This window comes from Danio rerio, chromosome 13 (assembly GCF_052040795.2).
Source record: "Danio rerio strain M-AB ecotype USA chromosome 13, GRCz13ab, whole genome shotgun sequence".
Taxonomy (NCBI): domain Eukaryota; kingdom Metazoa; phylum Chordata; class Actinopteri; order Cypriniformes; family Danionidae; genus Danio; species Danio rerio.
In genome coordinates this window covers 12,113,482-12,134,335 of record NC_141033.1, presented here as the reverse complement: position 1 = coordinate 12,134,335, position 20,854 = coordinate 12,113,482, and the positions used below count along the sequence as shown (strand labels likewise).

At 36.7% G+C, this 20,854-nt stretch overlaps 1 protein-coding gene across 3 annotated transcripts; it reads left to right on the top strand.

Moving 5' to 3' along the window:
* Nucleotides 1-1,846: 1,846 nt before the first annotated feature.
* On the top strand, nt 1,847-19,112 carry oga (O-GlcNAcase). 3 transcript variants are annotated; one of them, XM_087277515.1, is made up of 17 exons: nt 1,863-2,529; nt 2,749-2,800; nt 3,830-3,927; nt 4,009-4,139; nt 4,224-4,395; nt 4,508-4,606; nt 4,694-4,978; nt 6,236-6,394; nt 6,488-7,113; nt 7,591-7,765; nt 9,335-9,388; nt 11,083-11,168; nt 12,170-12,274; nt 14,085-14,176; nt 14,268-14,460; nt 16,883-17,042; nt 17,194-19,112. In XM_087277515.1, exons 1-17 carry the CDS (start codon nt 2,370-2,372, stop codon nt 17,328-17,330), a joined length of 2,784 nt encoding a protein of 927 aa, XP_087133641.1. In that variant the 5' UTR covers nt 1,863-2,369; the 3' UTR covers nt 17,331-19,112.
* Nucleotides 19,113-20,854: the final 1,742 nt, after the last annotated feature.

The window sequence follows — 20,854 nt, the reverse complement described above, 5'->3', positions numbered from 1 at the left end:
GTATTTTATTTATATATATATATATATATATATATATATATATATATATATATATATATATATACATAATTTCTTTCTTTCTAAAAGTGGCTGGTAATTGCTAATAAAGACTCTTGCAGTGAAAAATTATTTTAAAAACATTGTTGGAAAGTGACTGCATTTCCTTGTAATAAAACCACCAGGTGGCGCTCATTCACTGAAACTTAGTTCTGTACATGTCCATTGCAGATGTTTTTCTGAAGCTTTTGTAGTCTTGAACAACTGCTGTTTAACCCTATAAAGGGCACCTATTAAAATACTCATTGAATAAACCTTGGAGTGTTACAGGGGTTAATACAAGACGTTTGAGCTGCTTACTATAGATAGATAGATAGATAGATAGATAGATAGATAGATAGATATACACATATATATACACACACACACACACACACACACACACACACACATACAATCAATGAAATGACTATATATGGATCTTCACACAACAAAGGGGTGAAAAGACTGAAGACGACACTTGCCTTGCTTGGGAGCTGTAACCTTAAAACTTGGTTTGTGGAGTTTAGTGCTTGCAATCTTTGCCAAGGTCACAGTGTGTAATGGGTGGAGCAGTTCAAAGATAAAGATTGTGCTCTACCATAGCATACTTTTAAGACAATGACTTAAAGACCACTCTTGCAAATATGCTAGAGAAAACATGCAGCAGAATCCTGAATAGGTTGCAATAAATGAGCAAGGATAACCTTTACTGTACTCTACCTACTTAGTCATGAACGTAAATAAGTTTATCATTTGAATGTTAGAAATCTGTTTTCCAGTCTTATCAAAGTTTGATTTAAAGATTTAGACCTTGCACTTTCTCAGACCGAGATTGTTATTGCAAGGGACCAAATTTTCATAAATGAGAGGCCCCATTACCAAGCCCTGTGGTACTCTGTCGATCAAGAAAGATTTAGATCTGCATTTTTCAAAGGTGATAAATCAAAGGTGATGAATGATAAATCCCCAATCTCAGGCATAAGGTTTCAAAGCAGCTCCTGCTATACCAATAATAACTAGGTGATTTGTTTTATTTATGAGAAACTGACAAGTGCTGTCAAGAATAATCTAGGGCGACAGCTGGTAATTGAGAAAGACTGCTGAGGACAATGGCCAGGTTTGTGAGGTGTAGAGAACTAGTTGCTAATGTGGCTGATAAAGAAATCCAGCATTTTACAGGGTTTAATTGGAAGATTCATGCAGTTGATGCAACTTCTAATGTGGTAAACTAAACAATATAAATGTTACATTAAAAAAAGTATTGAAGTCTTCCCAACAACAGATTACAAAGCATTACTTTAATACAATTTGTTAATCTTTAAACTATTATGTACATAATATAACATTTCTGAAAGGAATCATTATTAAACTTAGCCTAAAAATACTCATTTTGTCAAAATACATATTTGGATTAAAACAAAGTGGAAAGAGATTTGATATGATGCACAAGCTAATTTCTAACTATAATTTATGCATATTGATTTATTTGTCAAAATGAATACATTGCTAATAAACTACACAAGAAACACATTGCATTGTTGTTTGTTTTTGTAGTAACTTAGTGGTGATAGTTGTAATAATGTTGTAACTATGTTGTCTCTTTTATAATTCAACAACACAGCAGAGTCTGGCCAAGCAAATACATGTATCTATCTTATTCTAAATGTTTATAAGATGAATTAAATGAACTTTTGCCATCCACGATTCTCACTTAAACTCGACAAAAGCTGAAATTCTCGCTGCTGCCCCTTTAAGAGGCAGGCTAGAGATTTGTTTTCAGACTCGCACAAACCGTCCGTTACTGGCTCAAACCAGTTTCCTGAGCCTGCGCAGTAAGTGTAAACAGGAAGAAGAGTGCAAAATTAAACACTGTCGATGAACGCGGCGTTACGCTGACAATCTCTTTTTGAAGACGCGAAGCATGTGTACAGTAAGATGCTTGGTTAAATCATAAATGTATTTTCCGCACATGATGTGACGTGACTGAACTAAAGCGAAAAGAGAAAAAAGCGGGTTATGCTAACGTTAACTGGCGGTACAGACAAACGAATCGTTAAAAGACAGATCGCAAACAGACTATATAACGTTACAGTCCAGAAAGAATTCAGTATTGTACGCGAATGACTGTTGTGATAAAAAACGAAAACATCTGCAGTTGGTTCATGCAGATCATTTCAGTTTCATCCGACTGAATTTCCACCTACCGGTGACTCAATGGCCTACTAACCCAGAAACTGAATTGGGTGAAGAGTCTGTTTTCCTGCGGAAGAAAAGCGTTGGCTGATTACAAATCTGATATCTACGACAACTGTTATTAGGAACGATTCAATATGGTTCAGAAAGACAAAATAATCGAGTCGTCGCAGCCAGAGGTTGAAGTTATTCCAGTGCCAGTGGAAGCGGTTGCAGATACCCAGTGTCCAGTTGACGAGCCCACCATCGAGATTGAGCGAACAGGCCGCAGGAAATTCATCACCGGTGTTGTGGAGGGTGAGAATTTACGTAAATTCAATATAATGCCATGAAACTTTAGGTGGAAACAGCTGTTACAATAGCTTCAGTTAGTTAGATACCGACATTGTTTAACGCAAAAAACATACAAATATAACATTTATAAATTTTTAAATATTTATTGTTTGTCGCATGTGTGTGTGGAATTTGTCGTGTTTGTGAAAACATTTTCATTTCTGTATTTGTTGCTCACAACAGGCTTCTATGGACGGCCATGGACTATGGAACAAAGGAAAGAGCTTTTCAGGAGGTATTGCAAGCATGTGCCATTATCCTGCCATTTTCTTTTATCCCATTCCTTTCTTTAACTGTGCTTGCATGGGTTAAATTTGTAGTTATTTTGCATAGTTTCACTATAATGTAATTTTGTTTTTTCTACCGGAAGTATTCTGGCATATAGCGTGTGCTCACGAGTGGTAGGTTTGGTTCAGTTGGGTGTCGTTTACACTAACGTTAGTGCACTTTTATTTTAAAACGCATAAGTATTTTTATGGTTATTGTTGGCAAAGGTGTTTTAAACAAGCCAAAGACCCCAGTTTAACTAAGAAATTCTGGTGAATATAAATGGCCTGAAACAAACTTTTGGAAACAGAAATGTGGCAAGCCATAGTTGCTCTCTGGACTTCTGGAGTACTCTGCATTGTTCCCTGTGATATGTCAAGCCCCTTTCATAGTACACTAGTAGTAGACTGCAAGCATGCATGCCGGCAAAACATGCACTTGAGCAGGAGTCATCATTTATCTTGTGTTTTTGGCTGTATAGTGTAGACAAACACAATAACAACCACGTGTATATATATATATATATGTGTGTGAACCCTGTCATCTGGAACTTGGTGCACAGCAAACAATCAGTTCAATACCACTGACACGACACTTGCAGTCCATTTCTAGACAAGCTTTGGTGCAGTTTGACTAAAATATGAATGCAAAATGGATAAAAGACTGAACCAAATAGGATGTTATGTCACAAGATGACTCTTGCTTATTTTAACTTTTACATTAAGATGCATGTGCTGCTCAGTGTTGGCAAATTAAAAGTAAAGCTACATTTTAAAGTGCAAAGTTCATCTTTGAGGCATCCTAGCAATGCTATCCAGTTGTTACGTGGCTTCCACTGCACTGGTGTTACTTAGTAACATCTGCCCTTGTGATGATGTAAACATACCAGGGTTCAGAACCAAAAACCACTGTGTGAACACAGTCCAGTGGGGGGAGGGGTATTCAACAGGACTCTGGTATTTATCTGAGTTTTTTTATTTTATTTGTTGTGTTTCAGGCAGCAGAAATGGGGCTTGAACACGTATTTGTATGCCCCAAAAGATGACTACAAACACAGAATGTTTTGGAGAGAAATGTATTCTGTTGAGGAAGCAGGTAATAAATCCTGTCATTTGAAATTCTAAACAAATGATTTAAAATGTTTGAGTGTAATTCTCTCTCTTGTTTTTTTTAAAGAGCAACTCACAACTTTGATAAGTGCTGCTAAAGAGTATGGGATTGAGTTCATTTATGCCATTTCTCCGGGCCTGGACATTACTTTCTCAAATCAAAAGGAAGTGTCGACACTTAAAAGGAAATTAGACCAGGTATGAATAAACCTTTTCAGAAGCTTCACTTGTCTCAGTGTTTTTATGACATTCATACTAAATCTTCATCTGTCTTTTGTGCAGGTCACTCATTTTGGGTGCAAGTCCTTTGCCTTACTGTTTGACGACATTGATCATAACATGTGTCCGGCTGACAAGGAGGTATTCAGCTCTTTTGCACATGCCCAAGTCTCTGTCACCAATGAGATCTTCCAATATTTGGGAGAACCTGAAATATTTTTGTTTTGCCCCACAGGTAAGATTATCATTATTAATTATATAAACCGTATTTCTTTATTTGACGACATCTGCTACATTGTTTCAATCTTATGCTTTATCACACTCACTTCATGTTTCCTTTTACTCAGAGTATTGTGGAACATTCTGTTATCCAAATGTGTCACAATCGCCTTACCTGCGCACAATAGGTGAAAAGCTACTTCCTGGTATTGAGGTGTTATGGACAGGTATTGTATTTGCATACAGCTGTATTTTCATTCATCAAGTTTAAAGATTTATTTTATTTAAAAAAAAAAACTATTTGTGTTTGACAGGTCCCAAAGTAGTATCTAAAGACATAACCGTTGAATCAATTGAAGAAGTCACAAAGATACTAAGGAGAGCTCCTGTAATCTGGGACAACATCCATGCTAATGACTATGATCAAAAGAGACTTTTCTTGGGACCTTATAAAGGCCGGTCTACAGAACTCATTCCTCGGCTAAAAGGAGTCCTTACCAACCCCAACTGTGAATTTGAGTCTAATTTTGTGGCTATTCACACGTTAGCCACATGGTATAAGTCTAACATGAATGGAGTGAGGAAAGATGTGGTCATGAGTAAGTATGTCTTTATGGAAATGCTGTTTTTGTAATAAATCGTTTGTTTATCAAATTCGAGGGTTTTATTAGTTTTTACAGTGAAACATACACAATCCTGACGAAAGTCTTGTCGCCGATCCCAGTTGTAAGAGCAACAAATAAAACTTGACTTCTAGTTGATCGTTTGGAAAAGTGTCATCCCAATCATCACAAATACTGCAGAAGACCTACTGCAACAAGCATGTAGGTCGTACACATGATTCTCACAGAAATCAGTCAAGTTATGTGAAAGAAAAATTATATTTTGAGGTTGTATTGTATGGGACGTGCAAGAGATCTGCAGAGTGGATGGCAACATCAACAGCCTGAGATATCAAGACATTTGAGCTGCCCGGTAAATTACAAACCACAGAAAAGGGCAAATTCTTCAGCAATATAGCGCTCCTTATACTTCAGCCACCACATCAAAGTTCATGAAATGCAAAGAAGGTCAAGGTGCTCCAGACTTGGCCAGCGCATTCACCAGACATGAACATTATTGAGCATGTCTGGAGTAAGATGGAGGATCTTGATGAACTCTGAGAGTCCTGCTAGAACGCTTTCTTTGTAATTCCAGATGAGTTTATTAATAAATAAGTTATTCGAGTCATTGCAGAGATGTATGGATGCAGTCGACTAAGCTCATGGGAGTCGTACACAATATTATTTTTTTTTCCACTGCAGCATGGCTTTGTTTTTTATACTAGAACAAAGACTTTTGTCTAAGCAAAGTGAGTCCTTGCTGACATAATTCAATTAATAAAAAACCAAGGCATGATCATATTTTATTTTGGTAAAATAAGCATAATCTAGAGGCTTTTGCCTTTTTAATAAGCCATTTCTGATATCAAATGATCAACTAGAATTCAAGTTATGTGTAGTTTCTAAAACTTGGATAGGCGATAAGACTTTTGTCAAGTAGTGTAAAGGGCTTTTCACACTGACTGCACTTTTTCAGGGTTTAATGACCTAAATTATTAAATCCCTAAATTATACAAGTATATCAATTAACATTGAATTTCTGCATGCACAATATAATATGATCACATATTTTGTTTCATTTTGAATTTAAAAAATCATATTGTTGTCATTTTTGAGCATGCATTATGAAATACTGTAAAAATGCTGTTTACTAACCAATTAAATACTTTGTTTCTCTTTATTCATCTTTATTGAACAGTAGCATATTATATTTGATCATATAATTTAATCTTGGCTTTTAATTTCTGTATCTAGCTGACAGTGAAGACAGCACTGTGTCCATCCAGATAAAGCTGGAAAACGAGGGCAGTGATGAGGAGCTAGAAACTGATATCCTCTACAGCCCACAGATTGCACTCAAGCTAGCTCTCACTGAATGGCTGAGCGAGTTTGGCGTCCCTCATCAGTACAACAGTAACTATTTTTTACATATAATACTTTGTAATAGGATATTAGTTGTTATGAATTTGATGGTGTTTAATTTAACCTTTCTCCTTTTTGTTGCAGGCCGGCAAGTGCCTCACAGTGGAACAAAAAGCACTACTATGGATGTTCCCACTCTCGCTGCATCCACCCTGGTCACTTCCACTACAGTGACCACAGTCTTCCAACAGCCCATCATGAGTCCGGTTTTGCCCCTTTCTGATGAACCACATGTGCTTGGCAAAGAAGAAGAAGAGGAGGTGGAGAAGAAGGAGTCTGATGAGGAACCCATGGAGATGGTCGTGGAGAAACACGACGAGGTGGAGGACACCAAAAATGTCAACCAGATTCTAACAGAGATCGTCAAAGCCAAGATGACGGAAGATCTCAAACCTATGGACACTGATAAAGAGAGCCTGACAGAGTCCAAATCACCAGAAATGTCCATTCAAGAGGATTCAGGCAGTGATATTGCACCGATGCAAACTGATGATCAGCTCAATAAGGAAGTGTTTGTTCCTGGCCCCAACGAGAAACCACTCTTCATTACCGAGGCACTTACTCTGGAGGATCTGACGCTGCTGGCTGAACTTTTCTACCTGCCTTACGAACATGGTCCAAAATCAGTACAGATGCTGAAAGAGTTTAACTGGTTGAGAGCCAATAGCAATTATGTTAGTGTCAACTCCAAAGGGAAGGATCCAGAGAAGGTGAGAAATGGCTTATTTTAAAAACTGTCAGTTTGGTCAGAAGAATGAGTACAATCTAACAGACATGCCTTTAAATGCATTTTTGCATTTTACAAAGCAACGTTTTTGTTGTTTTTGTATGTATCTAATCCTGTTTGTAAACAAATCCAAATTATAAATTGCTAAATTTTTTACTGATACAAATCTTGGATGTTTTGTATTAAAATATATGTGCTCTTTTTTTAAATATATAATAACTTTTTTATTCATGTTGAAATAAATCTAAACTAAAATGTGTTGAATAGACTTTAGCCAGACAAAATGGTGGAAGTGCAGTAATTATTTGCACCACATGGTGGTGCTTTTATAAAAATAAAAAAAACTAGCTTTATACATAATTACATCTGTATATATTTTTAGCAATTGCTGCTGAACTGAATTAAAGCTGTAGAACTTTTATAGTGTGTCAGTAACAGTGATTATTTGTGTTATATACAGGTAACTGAGTGGCAATCCAGAGCTGAAAACTTTGAGGAGATGTGCTGCTCTGTCATGCAGATGTTCACCAGACTCTCAAACTCCGCCAACAGGACCATTCTTTATGACCTGTATCCCTATATCTGGGATATAAAGAGTATCATCTCAATGGTGAAATCATTTGTTCAGTGGTTAGGTAGGTATGGCCACACATCTCTTTCCTGCCTCTCTAGCTATGCCCATCAAATATTTTACATTTATTCAGTAGAATCCAAAGCAATAAGCACATCCGTCACATCTTCATCTGTTTATGTAATGTTCAAATCTAATCTTCATACATCGCATCTTTATGTAGTGATATTACGATTTCAGATACTCTAAATACATTTCTTAACAGATCGCAGAACATATCAGATATCAGATAAAAATGAACACTTTTTTTTACTTTAATATTAGACCTCAGTTCTCACTCAAATTATGGAGAGCTTTTACATGCAATACTAAAAAGTATTGGGCAAAGTTTGCCATCTCTAAAATTAGGTGTAGTGCACTTTTGATTTTCTTTAATTGTTTTATAATGTCCTGTTTTCCTGTACTGACTGGATGCTGTCTTCATTGCTAGCCACTCACTGTCCTTCAGGCGCATCTTAATCTGGTAGTGCGAATTGGACTGCTGTGGTCACAGTTGCCAGGGTGGTTCCTGCTGCTTGCTGTGTGTTCAGTATTATTGTGCATTAACTTTGCAACATCTGTTGCAATCTCTTTAGATCAAGGATGTGATCATGGAGGAAAATAGGCCCCTAATGCTGTAGCGCGCCGCGCATGCGAACTTGAAAAGCGAGGCGGCTGTATAAGGCTATTCTGGTGCGTCATGAGTGAATATAATGTATATAATTAATCATCATCTGCCCTATGATTATGTACATCACAGAGAGATACTCCACAAACATCCTCAGCACATGCTTTACTCTAACTGAACTGGTCTGGTCTACGTTTCTGTGAACTGTACGCAGTTCTCAAGATCCTAAATTCGTTTGCACAGTCAGCGAACTGAAGGGTCTCCTATCAAAGAGGCGCTTGGGTCATTAGCCAGCCATTTTATTTATGATGATTTTATTGAAAGACCTGTCACTTGCTGAGAATGCCCGTGTTTGTTATCCATATAGCTTCTGGGCATCGCTACAGTCCAGTTAGAGTAATGGATTCTGCTCTAAATGAGGGTTTTGTTGGAAGTTGCTTGAGTAATTATAGCACCAGCATGGCCTGGGTTACCTTGGTAACCACATTTCATTCACAGGTTTCTGTCCAGCTATATAACAAAGCAACACAGCAGGCAGCAACCAAAACTGGCATGCCACATTTAAGTTGTTGTTAGCTGATGGAGGGGGAAATCAAGTATATAATATGCTGCACTAATAAGTGGGTACTAGAGTAAAACTGGAATCAAACACGTTTGACTCATTTTCATAGAAAACCCCATAAAGGCTTCTCTTTATGTAAGACTGTGCCCAATAAACAAAATGGGGGATGTTTATTTAACTGCCTTTTATGTAAATTCATCAGAGTTTGGTTGGGGACTGTCCCTTCACAATATGCTTTTCAGCCTCTGTTTGCACGGACAGTCCAAATACCAGGGCATTTTCAGCCAGCGTTTCTACCCCATCCAAAGCAGTGCAGATGGCATTCAGTCAGCGGTTCGCTGCTGTTGTGCTGAGATCAGTTACTAATGAGCTCTTTTATTGTCTTTTCCCTTCATTATGTACAGATGGAAGAATCCTCGGCACAAGTTTCTACTGCTATTGGACGGACAGTGCCCGATGTATGCACGCACAGTGCTGCAGTACTTTTGTTTTGGGGGGTTTATAGATTTGATTTTCTTTATGTCCCTAAATGATTTTATTTCAATATCTCAGGAAAGGAAAGGGTTGTGTATGAAGTCACATTTGCGCAGCGATAGCTCAAGTGTTAGGTGTTAACCCCCCAATTTTTTTCTCTGGCAGCTCTAACATGGTTTTTGTTTCTATCAGTAGGCCCAAATGAAATGGCTCAGACCAACTTTACCACATCGTCTTAGGGGAAACTTGATATACTTGTCTGAATCATCTGGACACGCATTGGGCTCTATGAAATCTGCTTTATCTGTTTATTTATTTATTTTCAAATTTACATTTTGTTTTTACCCTGAATACTACATTCAGTTTTCTAATTCTGAAATCAATCTGACTGCACTTTAATGATTAAAATAAATTTTAGTATCAGAAAGCATGTCTAATTCATTTATTAATTGAAATCATGAAGTGTTTATTTTTTCTCATATTTGATTTTATTTAAGATGAAAACATGGATGAACAGTTTTATATTTAACAGAGGAAAGTTTTTATATTTAAAGGTTTATATTTTAATAATTTTTTCTGTGTTCTGTTCAATAATCACATCATAATCAAGTCCTCATCATGATTTGATTAGGTGTACAGCACCTAATCGCAACTTTTGATGTTGAAATTTAAAAAAAGCTAAATTCTGTTAATTAATTTTGCCATTTCATCCAAAATCAGAAATCATAGAGCCCTGCACACGCATAATAAGACTACATAATTACACGCATATTAAAAAAAACTTTATTGGATGTAGTTAAATTCCCCTCAGATGGTGTGTGTGTGTGGTGTGTGTTTTGCCATTTCACCACAGGATGTGTTTCAAGTATGATCAAATTGAAATGAGGAGAACTTTCTCTCCGATTTGCGCTGCATTTGTCTTGTTACATGACACTCAGTCCTCATCCCCTCACGTTGGTACTGCTATTTAGAAACTGAATAATTCAACTTGCAGCATAGAGCTTGTGTCTGCTTACCAGCACTCATCTGCTGTAGGAACAAATAGATGGGAAAGATTCAGTTGTTGCCGGTGTTTTGCTAGATCTGCACTGTCGTCATGTACAATTCTACATGAACTTTAAATTGATCCTAGAAAGCGTCCGCAGTGGTGGCTGATGCAGAACCCTTGATAGTCATGTGACAAGGCAGATAGGTTTAAATGTGACTTCAGATTTAGCTTTAGAATTTAGTGGGCTTGAACAGCTGAAGCTTATTTAGTATCAGCGAGCGAACCGATGATGTATAACCAACATAAACCAAGACAGCAAATAATTCTTGGAACATCCCATATCCTCGTAACAGACTTTGAATTGAGAGTTGCTTTGTGTCTCAATCTACTTTTCATCTTGAACCTCACTTATTTATAATTCTTTGAGAATCTGATAAGGCTTGAGGGGAAAAAGTAATGTGCCCAAATCTGGCATTACATTCAGTGTGAGCCCTCTGTCATTGTAAGCTGAAGCTGCTTGAGCCCTAGGCAGAAGATGTCCACGCTGTTCACTGTTGTAAATCTTGCGGTGTTTTCCATGACTGTAGATTTTTATTTGGAAATGAGACACTTTTGTTCAATACCCCTTCCCCCTCATTATGCCAGAAAGCCCCTCACATAACGTTCTCCGCTTGGATCTGATCTCAACAGGGTGTCGTAGTCAGTCGTCAGCACAGTTCTTAAGTGGCGACCAAGAGCCCTGGGCCTTTAGGGGCGGTCTAGCAGGAGAGTTCCAGGTATCCATAATTGAATTTCCCGCAAAATGTTTCACAAAGATATGTTTTCGTTTGTGTTAGATGTTGGTATGGTTGCAATTCACCACGGGTTGGTCTGTTTGAGGTGAGCTGTCTGCAGCTGCACAGAAAAAACACAAAGGGGTGTTGAGCCACTTGGGCTCTTTTTCGGACGTGTAAAAAGCTACTATCAGATTCAGTGTTCGGGGTGATGGTGTTTGTCTAACCCAGCCTAAAATTGGATTTCTTTCAGCAGCTGCCCAAATGAGATGCTGCTTTTCCCCTTGCGCTCGCGATGGCGCAGCATGGCTAGGTTTTATTTTATGACATCTTGTTTCTTTGCAGGAAACAGCGCAAATTTTATCGCCACATTTTGTCTGCGCTTGCGGCCTCAGCTCTGCGTTTGCGCATGCGACCTGCGAGTATGACAGCTCAAAGCTCTATGAACAAATGAATGGTTAGCAATCCACTCCTACTCAATTAACTCTTACTCTAAATGATTTGGCTATTTTAAGTGGACTGGAAAATGTATGACTCTTTTTCACTGGAAATATTTGGTCATGGAGTTTTGCGTCGCGCCAGCATCATTCCTTTTCTCAACAGGAAGTTCTTGCGCAGCGAAAAAAATAAAAGAGTGGGAAAGGAGCATCTCCTTTAGCCAGTTAAGCCTTTCTCAGACCAAGCCTGCGCATTTTTGTTTTATTTTGGTTTCTCTCAACAAAAAAAAAAGGTTGAAAAATGATTTTCATTGGTGCGTATGTTAAGTATGGTGTTTTACATGCTCTTGCTGTACACTGACCAACCAGAGAAGCTCGTTTACTTGCATAGACAATAGTTTCCATGCCAGGTTTAGGCATACTTTTGTTCAGCTCTTTGTGTGGGGTTGGATCAGCTGGAGCAGGTAAACTCACTCATGCTGGCTGATGTTTCAGTAGCAGTGGAGTCGCATGGTCAAGTTAAGAGAGATACTAAATTGTGTCATGCTTTTGCTTTGGTCTCCACAGAGACTGTTGCCAATTGATGGAGCAAACGATCTTTTCTACCAGCCACCGCCATCAATGCCAACTTCCAAAATCTATACCATAAGGCCTTACTTTGCCAAAGATGAGGTAGGTTGTGGCTCGACATCAAACCACTGATAAGTGCTGTTTCATTTTTTACTTTTTAAAGGGGTGGTTCACAGTGTATTTTTAAGGCTTGGTTGAGTTTAAAAGATGCAAAGAAATGTGTGCTCATACTTCAAAATTATGCTATTTTTTCATAAATCTTACCTTGATTAAACAGTACACAGCTACTCGGCTAACATAAAAACTACTATCATATTTTCTAGTTCCTCCAAAAGGCTGGCCCTCAAGGGGCTCTGATTGGACCGCTAACATAATGTGCTGTGGTTTCCGCATTGGCTCCACGTCACTCCATTACAAGCGTGCGATTTTGCTCTGTGTAGACAGTCCAGTCAGAGCAGCTGTTAGCAGTGTTAGCTGACTGAATCAGACAGAAATGAAGAGCACACAGCTCATGGCTGCTCTCTAAAATAAAACTGACAAGTGTCTTTCACAGATATTCGGAATAAGCATGTGTAAGTAACATGCAAACATTTCTTTAGCGAGTTTGTTATTTGAGATGTAGAATGCACAGAAAGCAGCTGCATAGAGAGACACTGCACGCGCTGCTGAAGATTGTGGCTGTTTACAGTGGTTTGACAGATAAATATAAATTTGTAGCTAAATTGTTAATAGTGCCAAATAGCTCGCTACAACATACCGTTAACGCTAGAAACTGCATGTAATTATTCAAAATTAACAAGTAAAAATACTTGTAGGTTGTAGCTCACAATCCACAGCTTCGTCGGTTAGAGGAGTTTTAGTGAAATTCAGCACTGAACTGGGAGAGATTCTGGAAATTCTTCTAAACATAATTAAATTTAAACTGTCAGCACTTCTCTCTTTGTGTCACGTCCTTTGGAAGCCCAACTACAGAAACAGAAGAAGCTCTGTGGACATTGCAGTGTTTGGATGGCGTTTTAGCTTTCTCTGCTTTAACATTACAGCGTTTCTGGCCACGCCCCTCTGCTGCGCAGGGTGTGTGCACGAGGTGAAATCTCATAACTGGAAACCCTTGTGATCCCACTAGCCCGGATGTATTTTTTTGAAGTCCCAAAAACTTTGTTCCCTGTAGGCTATACTAAGCCAACCTTGTTAAAGCAGTGTCTCCCTGTGGATTGAACTTTGAGTGTCTTGAGTGTGTTGTTTATATTCACACAGCTACATTACACATCAACTAAAGTTTAAAATATGATATCGTAGTGGACCACCCCTTTAAGACAGTTTTACAAAATACTAGTAAGAAAAGGTTATTGATTACATGCATAAGTCCACTGTAAGGGGCTAGAATCAACTAATTTGTAAATAGCTCTGGATTAGGTTGCAATGCACCATTTGTCTTAAGGAAGATTAAAGCTAGTTGTTTGTAATCAAGAGTTGTTAAATTCATTGAACTAATAGTGAAAAACATTTCAAATGAAAAAAATATTCAGAAACTATTTGAAATGAGCAAGAATGGCTGTATTTAAAGCCTATACAAAGGTCTTAAAGATTTAACTTTGGGTCTTTTATTATATCAAACTAGTTGTATCTTGCTTTTGTTCTTTGTTGAAGGCTTGACTACAGCAAATGTCTGCTGTATGAAAACTCATTAGATCCAGAGTTCTATATCTAAATAAAACGTTGTTGTCGGCTGCGTGTATTCCCAGCTGAGGTGTCCCAGTTTACGCTGTGCTTTTAGGTTTATTTGCAGATCAACTGAAGGGTTGTGCTGAAACAGCAGTCTGGTCCACCTGTTAGCCCTTAGAGGGCTCACGATTTGTGGACCGGGAGCTGCCAGATTCCTTCACACTGCATCTCTGTTCTCTTTCCTCAGTCTGCCATCTATAAGATCTGCAAGGAGATGTTCACTGAGAGCTGTGAGGGCATTTCTTTCTCAGATGAATCACCGGACCTTATTGGAGACAGGTGCAGTTTGAGCTTCCGTTTCTTTTAGTGACATTAACGTGTTTTGTATATGCTTTCAAAGTCTTGTTATTAACGATCTGGCTCATTGCAGGTTAGTGGGAGGTTTCCTGACACTCAGTCCAGACTATGGCTTTGTGCTTGAGGATGAGGAAGGTGTGTGTGGCTATGCTATGGGCACTGTGGATGTCAAGCCATTCGTGAAGAAATGTAAGCTTAGTTGGATTCCGTTCATGCAGGAGAAATACATCAAGCCAGACGCAGAGAAGGACCTTTCAGAGGCTGAGGTCAGCATGTCTTTTTTTATACATCATTGCCTTGCAAATAAAAAAAAAAAAACATGTTTTTCTCTGATCTAATAGTTTTTACATTTCAATAACATGTAAAATGTGTACAAACATGTTTTTTGCACAAGGTAGTTTTTGGATAGCTTTTTCTTCAGTCATTTGTTAGACTATAATAAATCACAACAAACTTGATTTCATGACATGTGTTTAAAAACATCAAATGAGACATTATTACAGGTTATTATCAATTAAATCTATAAGCTAACCTATAGTGGAAATATTTATAGATCTGTTTTCTCTGGTAAAGTAACAAAATGTGGACGGTAAACATTTAAGTTTCAAATTCATGGGTTATTTTTGGCATTTTCTTCTGTGTTTTGTGGTTGGAAAAACTGATAAAGAATTTGAAACGCATAATAAACGCATACATGGACAGTTGCATCTAAAGTATTTGTTTTTTTTTTTATTTAATAATATATCAATCTTGATTTTTAACTTGCAATATGATATTATGGATAACATTATTATAATTTCATTTATAATAAATACTTTTTAAATTGCCAGTGCTGGCTCGTCACTAAAGATTAGAACTTTAGTTTAAGACGATATGCTTGCAAATGCGATCAGCACGACTGATAATTGTTTGTGCGTGCAAAAGAAAGCAGGTGACTACCAAATGAGAGGATCATGAGAGGAGCCTATCAGTGAGACAAAGGCTGTCCTCACTCAAAGTCCTACTGCTTTCAAGAGCTCCAGTTTTTTGCAAGCGTCATTGCTGCTTTCGCTTTAACCATTTTTTGAACAGATTATTAATGGGCCTAACGTTAACCGTGTGCACACTATCATCCTTTCATTATCGCACACCGTTTTTTGCCTGATTTCTTTTGATTCTAGTTATTTTTGTTAATATGTTTTAATTATCATCCTTTACAATAACATTCCTTTAATAGGAGATTACACCCCATTTATGTATAGTTAACTGGTGATCTGGAACCTTTGGTCTGGACAAACTACTGTGCATTTAGATACATAACAACCATTTTTTAAATGTCTTGTTTTTTTTAAAGAACTTTTTTTTATATATAAAAAGTGTATGTATAGAGCTATATTTTGCTTGTTTTGACGCATTATTAAAATTTTGTGGCAAGGAAATAATTAGTTTGATGTGGCCACAGAAAAAATTGGTAAATCCTTATTATCAAGCCCTGAAGATTCATCTGAAATAAAAACAAATTGCAATATGACACTATGAAACCACAACACATATGCTCATGCTGATTGAGCTATGTCATACACAACACACAATGAAGTGAAATAAATGAGGGGGCATGTGGACCTAACAAAAAATCTAAATCAAGCAATTTTGGCATACCAAAATCAGATTTATGCATATAGAATATATATTCCCAGCAACAAAATAATGGCTTGTAAAAATGGTGAGTGACTAGTAACATTGGAAATCTATTAGCCACAGTGCCTCCTGATCAAAAAAAGTTAATGTCAAGTCAGAATTATTAGCCCCCCTGAATTTTTAGACCCCCTGTTTATTTTTCTCCCCAATTTATGTTTAACAGAGAGAAGATTTTTTTCAACACATTTCTAAACATAATAGTTTTAATAACTCATTTCCAATAACTGATTTATTTGATCTTTGCCATGATTACAATAAATAATATTTTAATAGATATTTTTCAAGATACTTCTATACAGCTTAAAGTGACATTTAAAGGCTTAACTAGGTTAATTACGTTAACTAAGCAGGTTAGGGTAATTAGGCAAGTTATTGTATAATGATGGTGTGGACAGTAAAAAAAAAAAAGCTTAAAATAATAATAATAATGCTAATGCTAATAATTTTGTCCTTAAAATTATTTTAAAAAAATTAAAAACTGCTTTATTCTAGCCAAAATAAAATAAATAAGAGTTTCTCCAAAAGAAAAAAACATTATCAGACATACTGTGAAAATTTCCTCGCTCTGTTTAACATTATTTGGAAAAAATAAATAAATAAATAAAAGGGGGACTAATAATTCTGAATTCAACTATATATATATATATATATATATATATATATATATATATATATATATATATATATATATATGTGTGTGTGTGTGTGTGTGTGTGTGTGTGTGTGTGTGTGTGTGTGTGTGTGTATATGTATATATATATATATATATATATATATATATATATATATATATATATATATATATATATATATATATATATATTGATAGATATATATTATCTATTGGATAAAACATGCTCAATATTGTGAACCATATCGTTTACCTTAGCAATACTCTTTGGCACAATTTTCTTTAGCAATTTCTTACGATATATTGTTATCTCTATTATTCAGTAAACTTGAATAAAATCCTCTTTATTGCAACAATAATCTTTTATTTCCCCCATACAGAAAATGATGCTGAGTTTTCATGAGGAAGAAGACGGTTTGCCAGAATCATTCCTCAGGAACTTCCCATCACTCATAAAAGTAGATATTCACGCAAAGGTCACTGACCCCAGTGTTGCCAAAAGCATGATGGGTTGTCTCCTCTCATCACTGAAGGCTAATGGTAGGTAAAATTGTACGGCATGTGAACTTTGTTACTAACTGTAATAGTAATTACATAGTTAATAAACAATAATAAATCAATAATTACCTAAATGATGCTTCACTGATCTGTTTAAATGCTTCATAAAAATCTTTTTCTTTTCAATCTTCAGGCTCACATGGTGCTTTCTGTGAGGTCCGGCAGATTGACAAAAGGATGTTGGACTTTTATAGCAAACTGGGCTGCTTTGAAGTGGCCAAGATGGAGGGATTCCCCAAAGACATTATTATAATGGGGAGGAGTTTGTGAATCTGAGCCCCCCTACAAAAAAAAAAAAACAAAAGCATACAGAAGGAGCCTCTTAGAAAATGCACAAAGCTTTGGCCCCAACTTGCTACCTGTTCATGTAAATCTCATGTTTTGTAATCTCAGCCATCACTTGTTTAGGCCTGTAAAGGTAGCCTGATTCACATCATTACGTCCAGTGCACTTCTAGAGTTTTAGCTGCTGTTGATTCACTTTGCCAGATTGCCGTGGATGATCAGAGTTTGAAAGTGAGAATGGAAAAAGAATTGAAGTGAGTCTGCAAGAGTAATTCGGCGCGCATGATTTACTCTGACTGTTTTCCGGTGGACCGATCGCTTGAGTTGGCCGAGTGCCACCGAACCCACTTAAATCTCTTAGATGTGACCCAGTTGCGGTTAGCGTTATGTGCATGTTTAGGTTAACATCTAGATTCTCCTGACTAAAAGTTTACCGTTACTTGATAAGAGCCGTCAACACCCTACTGTTCCTAATTGTTAATTTCAGTACTTTTACAGTGTTCGAAGCAATAATCTAGACTTCACGGCGGTCAGGTTTTGTTATTGCTTTCCCGGACGTTGTAATAAATTCTGCAGTTTTCCAGGTTCAAACGGTGTCGGTGGGCTCATACGGGGAATACGGCAGGCTAAAGCTGTCCTTTGAGATTTGGGTGTTCTTTAAAAAAAGAAAAGAAAACAGAAGCTGAACTTTCTGTGCTGAGCAGGCAGGAGTCAGTGGAGTCGAACCATACACATTCATTGATTTAAGACTGCATGGGATGCTTTTGTGTCAGCCTTTAGCATGGGTATCTTTTAACGATACGTTTTGTTGTTTTGTACAAAAAATGCTTTATGGCTCTTGCCCTTCTATGTAATATATGTGAGGGTAATGACGAGTACTTTTGCACACTTCTGCCTTTGTTTTAGTGGTGAATTATACAATTCTGAGGCGTAACAGGGTTGCATTAGGATTGTGAGATGCTGATGTGTTGTTTACGGAAAAAACTTTTTGTTTTATCTTAACCCTGAAGACCAATGCCCTGCACAATTTCTCTAATTCGAGAGAAATCTAAAACTCAATGAAGGTACATTCATGGATTATCTTTGGAATACCCAATGTCCTTTTTTTTCTGATGCCTAAAGACCACAACACCATTGCTTGTTGATTATGAGTGTCAGCTTGTGAATATATTTAAAAGCCCCGCAGTTTGAAGCAGTGTTTTTTTCCTGAAGGCCACTATATAAACGTGACATCAGGATTTTTTTCTTTTACTTGGATGCAATGCAGACGGTTTATTCTGTTTTCCCTTTTTAAACCTTAACTTTTTTTTGTAAAATATCTATCATCGTGCTGTATCCTCAAACAAAACATCAAACTAGATTAGCACAAAAGCCTCCTGCAGATTTCCATATGTAATGTTTTTGAAATAATGCGTGGGATTTAAAAAAAAAAAAAAAAAGTATAATCATTTTGTGCATGTGGCAGGTCAACCGTTTTGACCTTTTGTCACATTTTCCCAGCCCTGTTTAAGAGATATTTGTACTCCAAAATTGCTTATTGTTTATTCCTAATGGCTTATTGCTCAAGTCATTTGATTTTGGTTATTCACATCCAAGTGTAAAGGGCTTTTGTTTCTTCTTTTTTTAAAGGTCATACAATGCATTTGTTTAAAGAGTTGAAGACCTTTCTGTACTTTGATGTAATTATGATTATGTATATGTAATATAGTTGTAATTTCTGTAAGGGTTGTATGTAAGTAAGATGGTTATTAAAATGTTACATAGAAAATCACCTGTGATCTTTGAGTCATGTGCAAAATGCTTTCTGGGGGAGGTTCTACCAGAAACATACATTTTCACTTAGAAAAATGTATCTGGGCCTGACTTTTAAGCTTTTTCTTTAAACATCATACAAAAATAAGCATAAAATCATACATATTAAATGATTCAACGCATTCTTAATCACTGGTAGCTTCTTTTTTATGCATATAGTGAGAATATACAATCACAGTATTATAAAGAAAATGAAAAAAAATGTTGAAATCAAGACAAAAACAGAAGGGGTATATACACATCACACAATAAAGTTTATATTCATAAAAAATATATCATTTACAAATTTCAGTGGTTTTAAGGCTTTTTTTTTTAGTAAAACTGCATTTTTGTAAGCAAAATATATTTTAAAAAGGTTTTTGGTTTGTACATTTTACATTTATGTATATCAAACTTTGTTAATAAGATAAGAAGATTAAGGAAATATATTTTATTTTCATGAAACTGTTCCGTTTTGCATATAACAAAACCAAACATTTTCCCATAGTAAGGAAAGGTCTTTATCAACATTTTTAATTACAAAGAGGGGAAAATCTTTTCAAAGCAAATAAGAATACATTGCCAAAATAAATGAACTGGGGACTCTGAGTTAATTACAAAATGAACATAGTATCAATATGTTTTTTGTATTTTATTTAGAGAGTATTCACTGGGCATGTACAATGAATAATTCTAAATGAAATATCTTTTATCTTATTTATAATTAAGCAGCTATTTAGGATGAGGCATAAAATGAACACAATTCACAAACAGGATATTAAAAGTGACAAAATCCACAACGTCAACATAAACAGCAGAATCAACAGCAAATAATGAAAACTGCTGAGCTATAGACAATACGCTATAGAATGTATTCACACTGCAATGCATGCTGGGAGCTTCGTACTCTGCCACGCCCAGTGTGTATTGCAGCATGAAATATTTTAATTGGTTTAATTACCTTTATTTTAATTACCTAATTATTTTAATTACCTTTGTTGAGGTATAAGGTCTGATTCTTGAGGTCTGAGAGTATCTTTACCATAACTGAACTGTTTTTAGTTTTTTTCAATTCCCTGTTTTAACTGAAACATGAACTGGAGCAGACCACCCCATGATCTCATTCAGTATGTGGTCCGAATGTAAGAGTAGGCCAGATCTGAGCCAATATCGGGTCAGTTCTGCTTCATTTTTTTAAATTCTGGCTAATATGTGGTATTGCTTTGGAGTATTTGTGGCCCAGATCTGACGAACAGGAACGTACCACTCTAGATTCATCATTCCATTCAATATGTAGTACCGGAAGTAAGTGTTTGTAGTGGGCCAGATCTGGGCCAGAATAAAAGCTAATTGTGGCCCAGAATAGGGTTAGTTCTGGTCCAGATCATACAAACAGGAGTGGACCACCCTAGAGCCATCATTCCATTCAATATGTGGTCCGGATGTAAGTGTCTGGAGTGGGCCGGATCTGTGCAAGAATCAAAGCCAACTGTGGCCCAGAATAGGGTTAGTTCTGGTTCATTTGGTTAAATTTTGGCTAATATGTCGTATTTCTTTGGCTTATTTGTGGCCCAGATCTAACAAACAGGAGCGGACCGCCCAAGTGCCATCCAGGCCCGGCGCTACGGGGGGGCAAAGGGGGGCATTGCCCCCTCAGAAAGATTTTGTGCCCCCCCAGTTTTTATAAAGGATTGTTCACTCAAACTGAAAAGTCATTAA

What these genes read in the sequence shown, in the direction of transcription:
- oga (XM_087277515.1), top strand. Translation starts at nt 2,370, where the DNA reads ATGGTTCAGAAAGACAAAATAATCGAGTCGTCGCAGCCAGAGGTTGAA. An exon ending in ATTTTTGTTTTGCCCCACAG is followed by an intron (nt 4,396 to 4,507) that starts GTAAGATTATCA and finishes CCTTTTACTCAG; the next exon opens with AGTATTGTGGAACATTCTGT. An exon ending in TTGGACGGACAGTGCCCGAT is followed by an intron (nt 9,389 to 11,082) that starts GTATGCACGCAC and finishes TGATCTCAACAG; the next exon opens with GGTGTCGTAGTCAGTCGTCA.